Genomic DNA, 20,152 nt, shown 5'->3' on the forward strand with positions numbered 1-20,152 from the left:
CATGAAGAAAGGCCATTGCTCCCTCTGTAACGTCATAAATCTTTGTTACTAACCTAGCAGGTGGTTACTGGATCTCTGTGGACGCAAATAGTTCCTTTTGATGACTATTTTCATGGGAGTTAATGTGGAGGGGGAGAAGACAGGATAAAGGCTAAAGGGAGTCCTGCTTAAGAAGATGTACTCTAAAGAAGCAAGAGAAGGATGAGGTAAAGGAGGAGGAACAAAGAACTGGAGAAGGAACAGGGTAAAGGGATGAAGATGAGGGCCTGTGGAGGTGAACAGAGAGGAAGAAACAGTTCAGGGGCCACTAAAAGCAAGAATGGAAAAGAAATGGGGAAGGAAAGGGGAGGGGAGGAAAGGGGAGAGGAGAGGGGGTATAAGAAATGAGGGAGGGGAGCTACTTGAAATGAAGGTGGGAGGAGAGAGTGGGGAAGGAATAGAATGGAAAGGAAAGAATGTAAGAGAAAAAGAACAGAACAGAGCAGAGGGTGTCAGTGTGAAATAATGCCAAGGAATCTCTGGGGAGGTTCTAAACTCTGTGGTCAGCGTGCCAGACCAGCTGTGCCCCAGCAAGTGGGCGCTCAAGTTCCCTCGAGATGAAACCTGACCTTGAGATGGGCCAGTAAGCATGAGATAATTCAGGTTTCTGTTTAAACAGTTGGGATAATGGGACATTGCTTTTCACCTATGGACTCTTCCATGATTTACTATATAATATTTTGCATATCCATGTAGTCTTGAAAATCTGTATAGAGAAAAGCACCTAAGTTGCATTTTGGAGCTATGAAGGGGTTTGACTACCTGTGACTACCTCTGGCTGGGCATTTGGAGTTCACAGAAGTGGCTTAGGGGTAACTCAAGAGGAGTTCCTCTGTGCAGGACCATGCATTAGCCAAATGGATGCCTGGGTTTGTGCCTTGGTGGCATGACAGATGGACTCTCACTAGACCTGCTGGAATTAGCCTGGCTCAGTCCCGGACCCACAAGGAGACAGCAGGGGATCAGTTGGGGTGAAGTAGAGTTTTTGGTAGAAGGATCAGTCAGAGGAGAAATGCCATCTTCATTTTCCCCCAGGGCTGTGGTATAAAATAAATCCATAGGGCCAGAAGCCTTGACCTTGAACCTGAGCTGTTGTGTGTGTTTCTTGGAATGTAAAGATGAGAGTGTGGCAAGGTGGAATGAAAAGAGCAGCAGGGGCCTGTTGTTCCAGGAAGATGGCGCTCAGATCACAGCCCTGGCAGGCCCTGTGCGGAAGTCAGTCATTGGCCTCAGCTCCCTCCTGCTGGGACTCACCATCACACTTGAGGCCTTGCCTTGCAAGTCCCCAGAGCAGAGTCCCACAGTGCTCACAGAAGGTAGGGCTCTTGTAGTTGTAGACTTTAAATCTGTGTGGCATGTCAATCTTGAATCTCTCCTTGTGAAACTGAAAGAAAGGCAGAAGGTGAGACCACACATGTGTCCTTGGGCCCTTTAGCATAACTAACAGTGACTGTAAAGATACCACAGGCCCCATGTGCCTTTTAGCCACCAAGTCAAACCTTCCAGTCCTGTTGGAAGAAGGCAGAGAGCGGTGGCTTTTTCAGGCCAGGGGCAAGCTTGCATCTGCTCTTGTGGGTACCCACAGATGACATCTGAAGCATCAGCACAGACGGGATCATTTCAGTAAGAGGGGAGGGAGGTTATTTATCTGAATGGAAGTAAGGAAATGATGCTTCCATTTAAACAAAGGAACCTGCCCTTCCTGTTTTAATATAAATATTGACTTTGCTTTTTCAGTCCAGAACTAGTGCTTCCCTTGGAGGGTTGTTACAAACGCTCCTCTGGCGGTAGTAGGGGCTGACAGCGTGAGGGCCTGCTGGGCACAGCGTTTTCACACCTGTTCTTCATATGCTGAATAGTTTATGTTGCCCCAGGGATTCGTGAGTCATTGGGGTTAACAGTGATGCTCATGATTTGAGACTTTCTAGAGAAACCGAAGACATGAAGTAAAGGGAATTGGGGTGTTGGGGGGGGCGGGGGAGAGGGGGCGGGTAGTAGCAAACTGATTGGATCACACAAAAACACATTCTGGGAGATTGAGATGTAAATTTTAGTCCCTGCTCTGCCACTTACAGATGAACATGGACCAATGAATCTTTTGAGCCTTAGCAGAATTATTTGCTCATATGGGATCATTCCTTTCTAGCTCTAAATTTTAGAGGAAATTCTTTCTGGAAAAATTCAATTTGTCTTCTCTGTGCTTGCTGCTCTGCTGGAGAAAATGAGACATCAGGGAAGGTTGACCCTGTCAAACTCGTCGACTCTCAGCTCTGCTCTCCAACCCTGCTTTGGTCTAATCGTCTTGCTTTCTCGCCTCTGGGATGATTAGTTTCTTTAAATCCACATGTTGCCTCCTCCTCTTCCTCCCTCCACCCTCAGACTCCACTGAGGACACAAGGGGCTTATGGGGGGCTCCCTGTCTATCCACCAACTACTCTGCAAATCTACCCTCATTGGCAGAAACCTTGTCCAACTCCCTTTCTGTTCAAATTGGTGACGTTTCCCTCTGTCCATCAGAGACCCGTCTCCACATGGGCTGGGACCCCTTTTCTTCTCTCAAGCAGACTTGTCCATCTCTCTCCAGCTTCATCCATCTCTCCCTAGCCATGGAGTTATCTTCCGTCTCACTTCCTCTCAGCTACTGGATGGTTAGCAATCTTGATAATGATAATATTCTAGCGTGATTGTTTCCACGTCATCATCTTCCAGTCACCCCCAACACAGACAGTTGGGTGAATACCTCCACAACACCTCGACATTTCTCTGATCCACGTGACCAGATGTGGATTACCACATGACCCTTAATTTTTTCAACATCTTAACTGCATACAACACAGCTGCCCCCTTTTCTTTTGGGCTCTGTAATTTCATACACTCGGAAGGTAAGAGAAATTCTCTCTGAACCTGGGTTCGTTCTCTCTCTCTCTCTCTCTCTCTCTCTCTCTCTCTCTGTCTATCTAAATATCTCTATCAATACCTAAATTCCTTTGCAGAGCCCTCTTCTCTCTATTCCCTCACTAGGTGATCTCTTAGGCAGCTTTACATCCTGCTGATGTGATAGTCACTCACAGACTTAGGGAGTTGGACTCATGTGAATCCCAAGATAATAAAAAAAGCCCATCTGATATTTCCACCTAGATGTCCACAGGAACCTCTGATGCACTGTGTCCAAAATGGAAATATTCATTACTCTTCTCTATTGCTCCTTTGGTTCTTATCCACACGGCCATGGTTCTATTGCTCCACCTCAAGGCAGAAGCCAGACCTCGGGCACCATGCTTGTATCCTTCACCCACTCCTTGGGCAAATACAGCATTTCTATTATCTCCATATAATCACCTAATACTCTTCTCACTTTTCCTCTATCTTTGTGGTCACCATGCTGGTGCAACTTCCCACCTCCACACAGTGTGACTCATCCAATCTCCTCTGGTCTGACCTTCATATCCCAACACATATCTCTCCTGTGCTTCACAACATGGACTCCTAGGGCATGTCACATGACAGTCAATCACTTGTCCAGAGTCCAAAGAAGCCCCACATGCTAGGTCCTTCCAAGTCCCCCAACTTTGTATTCCATTCTCTCTGCAACTCTAGCCGTACTGACTGATTTCATTTCAGTTTCTAGAATATGCTGGACCCTTCCTCTGCAGGATCAACCAGTCTGTCTGGAGCTTTCCTCCTGCTGTTCATACAGTGGGCTCCTATCAGCTCTCAGTTTAGATATTCCCTCTCTGGGGGAGTTTACTGAGCACTCAGTCCAAGCGGGCCTCCTAGTTGCTTTCCATCCATGTATCTTGTTTGCTATCTCCATAGCACTTAACATAAATGGAAACTAGGATAGCTCATTTATTATTTGTTTCTCCAATTTTGCAGGAAGTCCCTAAGGGCAGCACCATGGCTATGCTGTACATCATACATAGCGTAATACCTTCCACATATGAGATATTCAATAAGCAATGAATGAAGAAGAATGGAGTAGATGAAGAAAGTCAGCATATTTCATAAAAATAGGCTATTTAACTTTCTAACTCAGGTTTCCTTCTCCATGATATAAATATCTAACTTGTCTTCAGACCATACCTCAAAGTTTATTCTGAAAGAAATATTTATTTCTCATCATAACTGTCCTTCTCTTACTATCTCTTGCTAAGCATATGTCTATATTTTATAATCATTTGTCTTTATTTAAACTGTCACTTCTAGCTATAGATGCCAGAAGGGTTGTTTTTTCATAATTAAAACTATGCTTTGGGGCACACATTTTATTAATTTTTTTTCTGGAAATTAAAATTCTTATTATGTTTTTCCTGTTCTTTCCTAGTTTTGGTAACTCCGTAAAAAATCTCATTATTGAAGAGGAAAATGTTTTAGAGAGATTGATGTTCATTGCTAGGCTTAAGGATTCAAGTTTAGGAATTATCAAAAAGAATTAGCAGGCTGTAAAATTTAGTGTCAGGATAAAATCATGATGTGTCAGACGTACATACCATGGTTTCTCGGCTATTGATAGCTGATCCTGTGCACTTAGCTATTACTTTATCGATGCACTTCTTGTGAATTGCTGCATTACATTCTGAAAATAAATAATCACAGCATAATATTTTCAAATGTTAAAGAGCAATTCAATAAAATGAACAGCGACAATACAAGAGAAATCTTTCTTACTTACGTCGACACTGGTAGCCCTGTTTGTTCAGACCCCTGTAATAAAGCACACGACTGACTTATTTGGATGTTCTCATCAATATCAGCATCAGAAACATTTCAGAGGCCAATGAGAGTACATGGTTTCCCAAGGTCATAGAGCATTTTCTCTGATTTGTAGCCCTGGTGAACCATTTGCCAAGAGTGATTTTTTTTTTTTTTTTAATTTTAAGTTGCTTTGTTAAAAGTTTGATAATTCAATGAAAAAAAAGGAACAGGTAATTTCCTTCATTTTTGTATCTTACAAGCAAATGTGGAGATTACTATGCTTGATCAAAATGCATCACAGGATCCTAGTAGCCAATTTCTATGTCTTATACTTAAAGTCATTATCTCACCTTACTTATTGCTTCACTCATCTGCTGTTTTTGTTTGTATGTAGATGAACAAAGACAGCTGTAACACATTTTATTTCCTCTTTCTGAGTGTCTGAGAATATAGGCAGCTAACAAAACTTGACATTAAGGCTGGTTCCTGAGTAGCACTCATTATCAGCAAGGAAGGAAGTTCAAGTGATTAGAGGAAAACAGGCTCCTGAAAATCTGCCCCAATCTGTTTGACCTTTGGGTGCCCCAGTTAAGCAGGACTTGTGCATTAACAGATTCTGCAGTAGCCCGAAGGGAAGAGCATCCCTTAATAGGCACAGATGCTGAGAACACAGATAGGAGTCAAGTTTCCACTCTACCGTAGCCTTTCCCATGTGGTTACTGGGGCTTAAACTGTTCTCTGAGGCTGTTAAGACACCCAAGAGCCACATAAGCAGTCACGGCATTCGTTGCCATGGGAAAGAACTGCCTGTTGCAGACAGCACCAGTGGCTCTGGGCTGTTGAAGTAGCAGAGGTTTGTCAAGCTGGAAAACTGCTCACAACAAAGATACCACCCTCTTCGGTTCCTTCTTTCTTTCCCCCAGAAGCCTCCCATTCAGTCAGAAACTAGGGACTTTTGCCCGAGTGGCCCTTGCTCGGCAGGATCCCCAGCGGCTCTCATTCAGGACTTGCTCCCACTCATGCCCCTATAGCAAAGCAGGCACAACAAGCCTGGTGGATTCAGAGGATGCAACAGAATGTAAAGCTTGGAATTAAATGTGGGGTTACGCTACCAGACAAATTCGTGGCAGACAGAGCAAAACGTGGGTTGTGGGAAAAAGGTGGCAATGAATTCGTGGCACTTGACATGGTGGACTTTGGCCTGTTTGATGGCTCCTCGGCGGTGATGCAGAGCAAAGAAGCCTTCGGCCTCAAATTCACTCATGTCTTTTGTGTCTGTAGAGAGAGAAGAGGGGACAAAGTGAAATTTTTGCTCTATGAAGGGCATAGGTAGGTGGGGAGGGCGGGAACTGGGTGAGGAACAGAAGTGGACAAACATGGACACCTTTACTAATAAAACCCCAGGTACTTATTAAGGCAGGTTAGATACTAGGCTTTCTTCCCGCTTTCTATAATACAGAAACATCACCCCGTGAGTTATTGGAGGATCACAGTGAAGTTGGAAAGCAGGCTCTGTCCTTCACTGCTCTTTGATTGTGTTGAGCTATCTTTCATTTTTTAAAACAAGAAACTGGAACTTTCAAGTCTGTCTATAATTCTGAAGAACTATGGGGTTACTGACAGAACTTGGGGGCAGCATTTCTGAAAGGCCAGGATACATCACACCTGTTTATAGACAAGGTGTTATGCTTTGGATATTAATTGTCCCCTGAAAAGCTCATGTATTAGTGAGGGAATGTTCAGAGGTGAAAGGATTAGATTATAAAAATTGGAACCTAATCGGTGGATTAATCCATTTGAATGGACTAGGCAGGCGCAGAGTGGCTGGAGGAGGTATGTCACTGAGGTATGTCCTCAAACTATATCTTGTCCTTGGCTCTTCATTCTCTCTCTCTCTCTCTCTCTCTCTCTCTCTCTCTCTCTCTCCTGTCCCCACTTGCTGGCTGCCACTAGTTGAACAGCTTTCCTCTACCACACCCTTCCGCCATGATGTTTTGCCTTCCTTTGGGCCCAAAGCTAGGGAGCTGTTCAGCCATGAACTGAGCCCCTGAAATTGAGAGCCCAAATACACTTTTCTTTCCCTAAGTTGTTCTTGCCACATATTCTGGTCACAGAGATTGACAAATATCGGACAAATACCAAGGTTACAATAGACCAAAGGGAGCTGTTCAGCCTTTTGTGTGAGGACAAAATAACTTTTGGAGGGTGTTTATGTTCTAGTTCCTAATGGCCACTCTGATCTGATAAGCTAGTTATGTCTACAGTGGTCAATGTGGCAAAGGCCAGAAAATTAATGAATGTGATTTTTTAAAAATGTTTTGGTGATCCTGTGTATTAGCTGGTTATCTACAGCAAGCCATCAAATTCTTATATATTCAGTTCATCCTGAGCTCATGGATATTGGTGAAGTTGCTTTGTGTAGTCACTGTCTACAGTGTCCCTTGCCAGGTGACATCTTCCCAAAGGCTGAAGTGCTCTAAAATGGTAGGATTCTGAGAATACAGTATGTCCCTGCTGAAAGCTCAGGAGACCAAAGAACACCAAATGGCAGTGGTGGTTAAAGAGCACAGGGAACACTCCAGCAGGTGAGAGAGAATGACAGGGTTAGCAGTAAAGAAATAGCAAAAACATACCATCACTAAAATAAGCATCACAAAATGAATGATTATAATGCCTAGAATCATAATTTTATAATAGCTTGAGGATTTGGGATCATTTACTTTATTTATTCTATTTGTATATGTGCACAAATTGAAAATTAGTGAGAATAAGGGGTTCATAATATTTCAAAAGTATACAGAGTTAACAATGTGGAAACTAAAGTACTTCCATTCTGGCTCAGCAGTGACAGAGACCTGACAATGCACTTCAATATCCCTGCCAAGTCCCATTCTAACAGTGTTTGGGCCAGAAAACTCTTGGTAGACGGAGGGCTATGTAGGTGGAGGCCTTCTCCAGGAATCCAGCCAAGTCTCAAAACACATTTTAGGACTCACATCTTCCCTACAGTGGTTCACAGGTCTGTTTTATGGCAACCCTCAATTCCTAGACACAGAGAATTCCAGATGCTCCTCTAAATAGTTCTGCAGATGGGTCATAATATTTTGCCTAATACTTTAAGGCTAGGTAATGTGGGTTATTTTATTTGAAACTAGGATGAGAATAAGTTAGGCTTAGTGAATGAGAGATTAAACTAAGGGTCACTGAGTTAAAGTAGAGAAAAAGTGATTCTAGTTTAGAAATTAAAAAAAGAGAGATTTTTAAAACGCAAGACTGGAATGGTCTGTGTGGAGAGATGAAGCATTATCTTAAATGTCTAAGTTCTTTATCCCCAACTTGTTTGCCTTTTCCTCCTGTACCCCAGTCTTCACCAGTCCTATCATCATTTTCCCAGTCTAGCTACTTTAAGAAATATCTTCAACATTTTCTCTTCATTCAACTTTCATTTTAAAATAATTATCAAGCAACAAAATTCTGTGCCTACAATAGTCCCTTTCATCGACACTGCCATGAAATCTTGCTGCTATCTTTTATTCTTTTCGACTTTTTTATTTTCTATCTATAGCCAAACCCCTAGACTGGATGCTTACCACTTTTCCAAAGCATGAGGAAAATTTTATAGGCCCCAAATGTTTAATTCTTTAAAAAAGAGAAAGTATACTCTTCCCATTGAGCATGGCTCAATCTATGCACTGCTCTCTCAAACCCACCAACCTCAGGGCTGAGACTTCCTGCTGATTTTGGAAAGGCCAACTTGTCTACCAAGGCTGGTTTCTTCCAACCTCCCTATCCATGTCATATTTTGCTCAAATCTTCACTTTTTTTTCCCTCATAGAAGGATTTCTTCCTTCTTTGAAAAATCTCAATTCTGCTTCTTCCTAATTCTTCAGAACTTTCCGGAAAGAAGGCAACCATACTGATCTCTTGGTTAATCTGTACTTAAACAATTTGGGATATAATTATATAATGGCTTAATCTGCACCACTTTTCTAATCTGGGTTTACATTTCCTGAGTGTAACATCTGAATTCTTTAGAAAACTCTTTCTTTATACTTATTTTATCTTAGTTTTGGTACTGGGGATTGAACCTAGGGCTTGCTCATGCTAGGCAAGCCCACTCCTCCGAGCTACATCCCAATGCAGGAAACTATTTCTTAGACATAAAAACAAACATTCTTAAAAGAGAATGACATCGTATATGTTTTATCTTGTTATTAACAAGGGATTATCTAATTAGTAATTCTATAATATTGGTTGTTAAAAATTATACTTTTCTGGTAAACAAAAAATTTGGAGATAGTGTATCAATTTGAGCCTAGATACAAAAAAATTTAAATATTATCAAATCTTATTCTTAAAAAAATGTTCCTGGGTTTGTGTGATTATTGTTCATAAAATATTTTGTTGTTTTTGCCCCACCTGAATTTGCTTCTTTCATTCTAATAGAACACTGAAGTTCTGTAATAACAGGAGGAATGTTCATGCAATTGCATCTCCAAGCAGGAATCTGTAAATTATTTACCAAAATTACTTTCAGTCCAATGGAAGACTTTTTTCCACTTTACACTGGGCTCTTTTTTTGAGGGGGAAGTGTAGACTTTCTTCTATTCAAGGAATTAAATGTTATTGGTATTTATTTCTGTACTTTCACTTATTATGCAAATAGTCATTCAGGTACACCATGATCACTCTATCTCATTTAGCCAACTCAAAAACAGTGTCATTACATTCACTCTATATCTTTAGAGTCCGAGGGGCTGGGGTGGGTGGTGGGGAGAAAAGTTTTTCCTCCTCAGTAGTTTTTAAATTTCTTTTTAAAAGAAACTTTATTGTAGAGAATTTCATATTATGCACAATAACTTCTATAGGTGGTTTTCAATTCTCCAGCTTCAACAGTGATCAATTCAGGGCCACTCTCTTTCAACAGATCCCTGTCCATCTCCCTACCTGTGCAATGGGTTATTTTGAAATAAATCTATAGCATTTCAGCATGTAACTATAAAAAAGGAAGATAAAACCATAATAACCATGTCTCGATATCATCAAATACCCAGTGGCTATTCAAATTTACCCCGATTGACTTGTAGTATTGTTCTTTCCAATGTATTTTTTTTTTGAGTCTGGACATATAAAGAATTGTATGTATTAGGAAAAGGTACTATAAATCTTTGAACTAAAACTTATTTTTTATTGGTACAGGCTGAGAATTTCTAATCCAAAAATATAAAATCCAAAATATTTCAAAACCTGAAACTTTTTGATCGTTGATAAGATGGACCATGTGGAAAATTCCACTCTATGAAACTGTATCATGCACAATATTATTAAAAAGATTATATAAAATAACCTCCAGGCTATGTGTGTAAATTTTATATGAGGCATAAAAGAATTTCCTGTTTAGACTTGTGTTTCCATCCTTGAGATATCTCATTTCAGATATGCAAATATCTCAAAATCCATAATAATCCCAAACTTGAAACACTTCTGGTCTCAATCATTTTGGATAAGGAATACTCAATCTGTAGTTAAGACTAATTAATGAAATATACAAAATCAGTTTATCATCAGTAAGTTCCCAGTTCATTCCAAGGTTTGGGATTTCATGAAGAATAGCATTTGATTCATTTAAGTAGCACAGACAGGCTGTTACTGGTACCTAGCAGTCTGTGCTTGTATATTTAACCTCTGTGATCAAAGACTGTGTGTGACATGAAACTGAAACTCTTTTGCAATGCATTATTTTCCCTTTTTACCCTTCCTTGTTCCTAAAAGAATGCGAGGTGACTAACTTTAAGCATTAGCATTTTACCACTAGTTTTATGGAAAATATTATTGGTTTCTTATTTTGTATTCTACTGTAATAGCTTTTTGTAGAACACTATCATATACAAACATTATATCCACCCATAGCAACACATAAAGACAGCCATTTATACTTACATTAAATCTCTAAACTTAAATAAAGATAGATTATGAAAGCACTAGGCATATGAATTCATATAATGTAAAAATGCTGTAAATGTTTTATATTCATATGATACTTATTTTTGTATTTATTCTATGTTTATCTGGTCTGGATAGTTGTTTTCAGTTCATGCCTGAGCACCACTGGAAATTTTACTAAAATTCCTTATGCTTCCTTTTCCTCCTCATTCTTTTCTATGATCATTGCAAAAGTAAAATAAGTTATACTTGAAGAAAGCCATGCCCTCCTCACCCCCACACAGGAAGAAGAAATGTCACTTGCCACTCATTTCCAGAAAGTATCTTGCATTCATTAGCATTCGTCCTTGAGGTTTCAGCTCTAACTGGTTGAGAGAAGGAGAGAAACATCAGTCAGAAATGTGAAGCCAGCCCTGAGCTCAATGACATCATAACTGGCTACTTGGGTGATGGCAGGAGATTCCCAGTGTAGAAGCAAACATGGTTTTTCTCACATTACTCCTTCTTGATATCATCAGAAGAGGGGATAGCTCTTGCCTTTATCCTAACACCTCCCCTTGGAGATGCATTACTTACTAGATATCATTGCTCATTAGAGAGAGAAATTTACATAAAAAAGAAACAAAATTCTAAAACAGATTCTATTTGGTTTTCTTGCCTTGTGATGTTGTTCATTGAAAGAACTGCAAGAGGGCACATGTGGGTCTTAATCATGACAAAAGCGCCTCAGATACTAGTTCTAGCTCTCTTGGGGGGAAGTAGGTCTTTTGGGGGAAAGTTAATTCCTGTAAACCCCCTTCCCTTTACCTGGGATGCACATCTAGGTTAACCAGTGTATTCAGTGGCAGCAGCTTTCCTCTTTGACAGAGTAGAAACTGCTTCCTTGGATTCTGCACTAAAGGAAATTTTAATCAGATTATTATGGGAAGGGATTATAATATATTATATATATATACATAGATATGTATTTCCTTTAGTACAGAATCAAGTATTGCATAGTGGATATATGTATTATACTGGATATGTACATATATGATGTATATATATTTTAAACTGAATTATATATAGTATATGTATAATATATGTATATAATAATATAATGATCATTTCCTATACCAATCTAGTTAAAATATTTCTTATATATTACATGTAGATATAATTTATACACATAAGTACATACCAATATAATTAATGTATGCAATATATGCAACATGTACACATATAATATATATGTACCATTTTATAAAGGATCTTATGTAATGTGGGCACATACAGGAGGAAAAAAGGGATGAATCTGACAACATAAGTACTATTACAAACATATTAAACCATCATACTATGCCATTAGTAGACTAAAAAGAATAAGAAAGATGATGAATCAGAGGTTGTTATTGATCATCACATCCATGGATTAACTAGAATAAGTGAGAAATAGCAAGAAACGTCCTGTTGAAACTAGGGTCAAATCTGAATCTTTGCTAAATAATTTCTGGGCCGCATGACCTTGTATAAGTCACTATGCCTTAAAGATCTCTGGAAAATGGACATAACAACAATTTCTGTATCACAGCATTACTACTATTAGAGTTTTATGATAAGACAAAGCTTGCACTACTCAGCTAACTATAAATTCTCATGCAAGCTTAAACAGATTAATAAAGAGAGAGGTATTTTGGACATCAAGTAGACACACCATTGCTCTGTGGTTTGTGGAATAAGAAGTTAAATGGAGAAGAGCAAGGAATGAGAAGCCCACCCAAAGGAAGTGGTGAAAGTCAGAATGAGGTGACCACAGCATTATCAACATTCAGGAAGTAGTATTGATGGAGGAAATCCAGTCAGGCAGCTACTGGAAAAGCAATACATATAGAAAGCCATATTTTATCATGTCTTGGGGAGGGAATGGGAAGTGACCTTGCACAGGGTTGCAGCCTTGGGAAAGTAGAAGGCAACTGTCATTGTGCTTTTAGAAACACAATAGCATCTAGGGAGATGAAGGCTAAATTTGAAAAAAAAAAATGTTTTTCAGTAGAGAAATTTTAAGAAAGCAGCTCACAAGAGAAACAAGGGAAAATGTAAGTTCAAAACAATCTGTTGGCCCTTAAAAATAAAAGAAGACTAAGAAATAATGGGGAGGGGGGAGGGACGGAGGGGGCAAAGCTTAAAAAAGGAAAAGGTTTGCAAGTTGGTTAAATGAGGACCTTAATGACACCATATGCTTGTGTCCAATAGTCCTTGACTATAAGGGAAATAAATAAGAAGAAAATCAGCAAAAAAAAAAAAAAAAAAAAAAAAAAAACCAAAACAACAACAACAAAAAATATAACTTGGAGAGAAATAGAAAGGCAAACTTCATATAAGTGCAGCCTAATTAATAAAAGGGGGAAGGAAACCCCTCTTTATCCTTCCATTCATTGAGAAAGATTCTGGAATAGAATGTTTAAGAATTTGAAAGTTGGCAATTCTTACCTTGAAAGATAATTAGGTAGAAAGTAGAAAATGGAAGGGGACTACGGGAGGGTTTGGTAGCTTCTCTCTTCTTTCTCCTGGTCATGTCAAAGTTCCTGTGTTTCAGATCAAACTGGAGACCCACATCTCACTTACCTGGTTTGGGTAAACTCCTTAACACTAGGACAAACATCTGAATTCAACCTTTTCTTGCTTGCCTAAGCAGGTACCCCAGGATGCTTTTTGTTCCATGATCCCTTTCTCCAAGCTGAATGCAGAAACACTCAATAGATGCTGCTGAACTACATTACCTAAATATGTCTAAGCATCGGGACCTTTAAAGAAAGTCTTGGCATAAACTTGATTACTTTAGTGGCAAAAGCACAGATTTATATGCTTTCCTTAAAAGTTATGTTTTTGTTTGTTTGTTCGAGATTAAAAAAAAAAAGAAAATACAGAACTGATACAAAAATGTAGTTTTAGGCTTGTATCATTCCCATTTGAAACCTGTGACCTGAAAACCTTTTGGGTGGGTTTCTAAAATCTTAGAAATAGCAAGAAGCAGAAAAGCAAGAGTCTCTCCTTTGGCATAAATAAAAAAAATATGTTTGAAAACATTTTCTGGGGTTTTGGATCACCCAAAAGCAGTTTTTAAATGATATATTTTATTTCATTTTGTGCTCCAGAAATTTTCATTAGAAATGTTTATGCATTAGGTTTGTTTATTTATTTATTCATTAGTTCTAATCAGTTATACATGACAGTAGAAAGCTCTTTGATTCATTGTACACGATGGAGAATTTTTCAGTTCACTGCTTGTGCATATTTTTTTATACTTTTACATATTTTACTTTTACTTTTTAACAATTCTAAAAATTTGCTAGCCAGTTATAACCTAGGTTTTCCAAAACTTGGTGTGTTGATATGAATTGTGTATAATGCACTTCTTTGTACAAAGTAAGTTTAAGTGACTTCATGATGGCTGAAAAAATTTTACAAGATCTGCAAAACATGGATAGAGGAGACCAAACACTTTGTTCTATCTACTCAAATTCAGATATCTTGACAAGCAACAGTTAGATTTCCAAATTAAGGGGACTTTGTGATATTCCCATGCTTGCCCTAACAGTTACAAATCCATAAGAGTTTTTCATAGCTTAAGAGACCATCTTCATCTTATGCAAAGATTTGAATACATCAATATGTTCTATAGTCTGTCATGAATTATCACCAATGAGTAAGTGGTAGGGAATCTGTTTACCTAAGACCAGTGTAATCCTACCTTTAGGATGACGGAGAAATTTTGAGTTAGTCATCAGCTAACATGATGGGTGTATACTTTAAATGAAGCTCATGGCTCCGACATTTACCCATATTTCCGTCTTCCCATTGTTCTTCCTGCATCTCTCGGCCAGGGAGTATAGCTCTACGGTGGTTTCAGATATAAGGTCCACATTTTTGCCTTTTACAATGATCTGCATTACTCTTCCCTTGTTGATGTGAGCATCAAAAGTGCTGTCCCACGGGGGGTACATGGTTGGCTTTTTCTGGATGTACATCTGCCCATTTTCTAGGGGAAAAAAAAGATATGTTCTTATTGTTCCTTTGAACAGCTTAGGAGAATAATTCAAGTCCACAGTGACATCCTTCCCTCTACTCCCTGGGATATGTGATTCTGTTGTGAAGACAAAAACATCACATAATCAGAACAATCTAGGGCAGAATGAGACAAGTTCCATAGTCTAGATGCAAGGTTATACCAACACATTAGTCTTCAAAGTCCAATGTAGTTCATGCCTTGGACTGGAAATGTTCCTTTCAGCAGTTTGTTGCTTCACTTTGTGAGTGAAAATCTGAGAAAATAAGTATTCAAAAAGTTGTATCCCTTTTGAGACCCTCCTTTGTTAACCCATGAAGACTTCATCATATGATTGATTAATTTCTCTGACTTCTTATAAAAAATAGTCAATACAAATTTGCTATGTCCATCTGAGAGAGACAGTGCCATAATTTAAGTTTCTAATGAGCACTCCTTGGAAAGAATATTTAAAATTTTCCATTTGATATAAATGCACCAAGACAATAGCCCTAGAGACATAATGAGACATTATTTCCTTCTCTAATTCTTTTTATGTTTTTTTTTTTTTTTTTGGTACCAGGGATTGAACCCAGGGGTATTTAACCACTGAATCACATCCCTAGTCCTTTTTATTTTTTATTTAGAGACAGGGTCTTGCTAAACTGTTTAGGGCCTTGTTAAGTTGCTGAGGCCAGTTTTGAACTTGAGATCCTCCTGTCTCAGCCTCTGAAGCCACTGGGATTACAGGCATGAGCCACTGTTCCTGGCGGCCCCTTCTCTAATTCTTGAATGAAAGTGCATTTTTCATTCACTATATACCCTAAGTAAAACCTGACAGGCACCCCAGAGAGGTGGTAGACTTGGTCCATGGAGTCTGCAAGGAAGACTGTGGATGTGTGAGTGAGGAAGGTAGATGGGAGGATGTCCTCGTCACGGTAAGGAGCAAGAGCCACAGTCCAGACGACCCCTTTCCAGGAAACTTCCCCTGAAGCCGTTTTGACATAGCTTTCATTCACAGAAGATCTCCTCTAATATTTACTCCTTAATCATTTTCAAAGCAGAAAACTGAAGCCGAATTAGAGTGTTAGTTTCTTGTGATAATAAATACATTAAGTGGCATATTTAGCAATTCAGAGATATTGATAAAGTGAAAAAAAAATTTCTACAAGGACACAAAGCAGATTTAACTCCTAATGGCCTCTTCTCTACCAGGCACAAGGCTAAACAGAACAGACACTTAGCATTTGTTAAATTAATATTTATTTTTGAGAGTATTCTAGGAGCTGAATAAGCTGAAACTTCAAATTTCAGATAAACTTGATTAGTAGAGATATAAACTATGACACTGCTAAAGAAGGAATAGGAAGGGAAGACATTTATGACTTAGTTAAAAAAAATTAACTGTAGGTTGGGTTGTTTAGAAATGAGCAGAGATATTAATGACCATAGTAGCAATTGACTTCCACAGATTTACAACCTTCCCATCAAAGAATTCTTTTCAATTATAATCATTATCCATTCCAAAAGAAGGGCAAACGTCGGGCTGGGGATGTGGCTCAAGCGGTAGCGCGCTCGCCTGGCATGCGTGCGGCCCAGGTTCGGTCCTCAGCACCACATACAAAGATGTTGTGTCCGCCGATAACTAAAAAATAAATATTAAAAAAAAAAAAACTCTCTCTCTCCCCCTCTCTCACTCTCTCTTTAAAAAAAAAAAGAAGAAGGGCAAACGTCCCCAAGGCAAGCCATTTTTAAAAATGTGTTCATTTACTGGGTTTGTGATGTCCTACAAAGAGGACTAGAACCAGGATTGTGCCTATGCAAAGCGAGTGTTGCCATTTTCATTTTCAGAGTCTCATTGTGTGGTGGACTGTTTGTCCCTATTCCATGGACTCATCACAAAAACCCAGGCTCAGGCCCCAAAGATTGGAACGTGTTTAAATTCTATGGGAGAAATACTTTAATAACATTCAGAGCAGTTTCTCTTCAAAACACAACCAAAACCCAAACCAAAAATCTCCAAAGTTCTCCAAACTCCACAGGCTAATCTTTTGGGGTTGGGGGCGGGAAGACAACTGTATATTCTTTTTCTGACAAGGTCTTTTGATCCACATGGTTGATTAGACCAAGTTCAAAGGCAAAGCCAAAAGAAGGAGGGGGGAAGAATTCAGCTCCCAGGAGGCAAATGTCAGTGAGACCTGAGGTTGTAAAGAGAACTGGATCTAGGAGACCCATTAAGTCAAAAGCGCCTTTGAAAAACTCAGACATTTTACACTTCAAAGATGTCTGTGACATTTGAAAGGTTTTAGGTTGGGAGCAAGTGGCATTCTCGCTTTTAACTAAACAGGAGAGAACTCTGGGCAGCAGGGAAAGCGAGATGATTCAGACCATCTCTGCAGCTTTGATGTACTCAGAGTGGCTGGAGGGACCAAGTGAGCTGGATAGGGGAAAGCCTGTGGTGGGGGAGGGGAGCCAGCATGGTCAGATATGGAGCCCCAGAATTCTGAGCTGTGGCGTCCAGCTGCAGGTGCCCAAAGTCTGGGTCAGGTTGACCTTGCACCTGCAGATGCCATCCAAACAGGCCTTTTTAGGATGTTGTTACATAAAATAACACACCTCTCTCTGTCCCCTTCCCTCTCTCTCCCCTTGACCCTGCTTAATTTTCTTCAGAGCACCTATCATTAATACTCCATGTTATATTTTTGTTTCTTGTCTACCTTCCATCGTTACTGCAAATCTGCGTGCTTTCTTTTCAAAGTCTAGATACAGGGAGACAGGATAAAGTAGAGGTCCTGGAATGCTCTTGAGATATATAAACTTCCTCCCTTCTTTCCTTTGTAAAGACCATAGGAAGCCTAAAATGCAGAGGCAGGGATTGATACACAATAAATACAGTTCACAATATACAACACTGGGGTCCCTACACAACAGGATCGTTTGAGCAAAGGTCTAATCACAAAGAAGGAATCTTGGGTGGCTGGCACGCTTTGCACCCTCACCATGAACTGATTGTAAACATTCACCTTTGACAAAACATGACTATTCTTCAATTCACATAAAGAACTAATTAAGTACAAAATACCATAATGTGGATTCTAAGCACTAATGATTCTCCTAACCTTCCTCTAAGCTTAGGCAAAAAAGCAGCAAACAGTCTTTAGAGTTGATTGCAAGATCAACTTAGATTAGGGAGTTTTAATCTATTTTAAATCATTTAAGGCATTATCATCAAAGCTGATCAATATAGGTTATACATATCTATTCCAGCTCTCACTAGATTCTCACTAGATTCTTTCCCAAGAGTCTCCTCAACCCAACTTTCTCCTTAACCATGTTTATGTGGAAAAAAAAATAGTATGGTGAAATAGAGCCACCAGTAGGTCACCAGTTCTGGCTCAGAGTCCATCTCTAAGCATGTGTCCTTGTGAAAGCATTTGGCTTCTCTGGGCAATAACATCCTGAGATGTACAATTCAGTTGACTGAAGGTGCTGGACAGCCTTGCTTCATACCCGGTTCCCCACCAGAGTCACCTCCACCCTCCACCCTGTCCCTCTTACCTGATTCAACGTACTCCTTGACCAGCACCGCACAGTAAGGGTTCACAGCCTCGCCCTGGCAAGACTGGCAGGACCCACAGTCGAAGTTGGACAAACCGATTCGAAGAAATGGTGACATGGTTGCTCCCTAGGAAGTGACAAAAAAACAAAAACAAAAAACAATGCTGTTCAGGGGCTGTACAATGTATTTATTTTTGGTGTCTCCTTTCCACTTAAGCAGTTTATCACAGACAGCCAGAGCCTCAAATGGGTCCACTATCCATCTGAGCAATGGCTTTTATTTACCTTTCTGCAAAGTATGTTGCTGGACTCACCTCAAACCACAGCCTGCCTCGCCATAGGAAGCCATAGGAAGAGGCTTTCTGGACATCTGCTTCCAACCCCTCTACTGAGAACAACCAGAGAGTGAATGCCAGTCAATCTAGCGAGTCATGCTTAGTGGCTGTGGACTGAAGTCAAGGCTCTCCCACATTTTATTTCTTCCGTTATTCAAGTCAGTGCCCAAGAAACAACACACAGTAATCAGAAAATGAGTATATAAAGAGGGAGTCTATTTTAGTCACACTAAATATGACACCGCAAAATTCTCACAGGGTCTATTTCTGTGTGTAATGGAATTGGCTCAAGGCAGTTAGCAGCTGATCTTTATTTACTCTGTTTTCAAAAAGGTCTGCTTTCTTCACTTACACACACACACACACACACACACACACACACACAGAGGAAATAAGCCTTTGAACATTACAAACTGCTTAAACCCTGAGCCATTGACCGCTGTGAAATAGTTGTCTTATTGTCTAAGGATAAACAAAGTGCTTCATAAAATAAACAAAAACAAAACAAAACCAAAAACCCTCATAGAGATTCTGGTGAAAACCATCATTGCCCTGCTGGCTACAGATTCCAGGAATCTCATTTGCCTCTTCATCTGCTTTTCCGACCATAGGCTTCAACTCATCACTTTTCTTTTCACCCTGCTTTTCCACAAGGTCCCATTAGCCTGAAACTGTCACCTGCTATTCAGTGAAAAAGTTGGTCCCTCGCTTCCTCTCTCTTCTTGAACCATCCCAGCCTCATGAATTTTCCCAAGTGAGTCAAAGTGAGCATGGCATGCTGGCTACCTCTTCTGCCTTTGTATGGAGGAAAAGACTATATGGAGTGATCAGAACCTAAAAGTGAGAGTCAGTGGCAGAACTGGAAGCTGAGCCTCTGATAGCTCATCTAGCAAGACCACGAACCATGTCCAGCGCTCTGGAGCATTGATGTTTGGATAATTTTTGAGTTCATAGACAAATCTAGGGGCTCTAGACAGGCACTGTTAATTTCAGGGGTATTAATGCAGCCTTAATTTCCTGCAGAGTTTTCTTAGGATCCTGGAGAACTGCCAAAGGAGGTGTTTGTGCAAACATCATTGTTGGATGTTCTTAACCTCAGAAACATTTTCTGTTAGACCATGCTGCTGAATTGCAGCTAGACATCTTCTGGCCTTGTCCTTAGGGGGCCTTATGCCCTTTGGAACTAGGCTTTCAGCTGAAAGTTCAATGAGATGACTTCTTTGAGATTCTCATTTTCCCTGGGCCACATGGGTCTTCCAGATCAATCTCTGTTTCTTTACTAATCAGAAAAAAAAAACAAACAAAAAACCCCACAAAACCCTGAGAACTCTCCTCAGTTATGGGAGTACAAACCACGCACGGACTTCCAAAGATTTCTTAGTACAAGTAAAGGTTAGTAATTAATTCTGATTTGAGTCTGCAGGGACTGTTGATTCAGCCTGAATTGCAACCAGTCTGACCTCTGGTGACCTGTTACTCATCTATTTCCAGGTTGGATTCCTAATCAGGCAATAGCAGCTCAACACTCTCTGTCTCAGGAATAGATGGAACTAAACAA

General features: G+C 39.8%; 1 protein-coding gene across 2 annotated transcripts in view; it reads right to left on the minus strand.

The window, feature by feature from the left end:
• Prkcq (protein kinase C theta) overlaps positions 1 to 20,152 on the minus strand; it is a 116,199-nt gene that overhangs the window by 53,194 nt on the left and 42,853 nt on the right. Inside the window, exons 1-8 of one of the 2 annotated variants that reach the window (XM_076872816.1) lie at positions 18,574 to 18,751; positions 18,260 to 18,386; positions 14,496 to 14,695; positions 10,982 to 11,042; positions 5,847 to 6,009; positions 4,712 to 4,743; positions 4,530 to 4,615; positions 1,294 to 1,423 (exon numbers count right to left, since the gene is read on the minus strand). In XM_076872816.1, the coding sequence (XP_076728931.1) occupies positions 1,294 to 1,423; positions 4,530 to 4,615; positions 4,712 to 4,743; positions 5,847 to 6,009; positions 10,982 to 11,042; positions 14,496 to 14,695; positions 18,260 to 18,377 (790 nt within the window). In that variant the 5' untranslated portion in view covers positions 18,378 to 18,386; positions 18,574 to 18,751. Of the gene's footprint in view, positions 1 to 1,293; positions 1,424 to 4,529; positions 4,616 to 4,711; positions 4,744 to 5,846; positions 6,010 to 10,981; positions 11,043 to 14,495; positions 14,696 to 18,259; positions 18,387 to 18,573; positions 18,752 to 20,152 lie in introns of those variants that run through there. The other variant, XM_076872817.1, reaches the window with a different exon arrangement.

Source organism: Callospermophilus lateralis, chromosome 13, assembly GCF_048772815.1.
Source record: "Callospermophilus lateralis isolate mCalLat2 chromosome 13, mCalLat2.hap1, whole genome shotgun sequence".
Classification (NCBI taxonomy): domain Eukaryota; kingdom Metazoa; phylum Chordata; class Mammalia; order Rodentia; family Sciuridae; genus Callospermophilus; species Callospermophilus lateralis.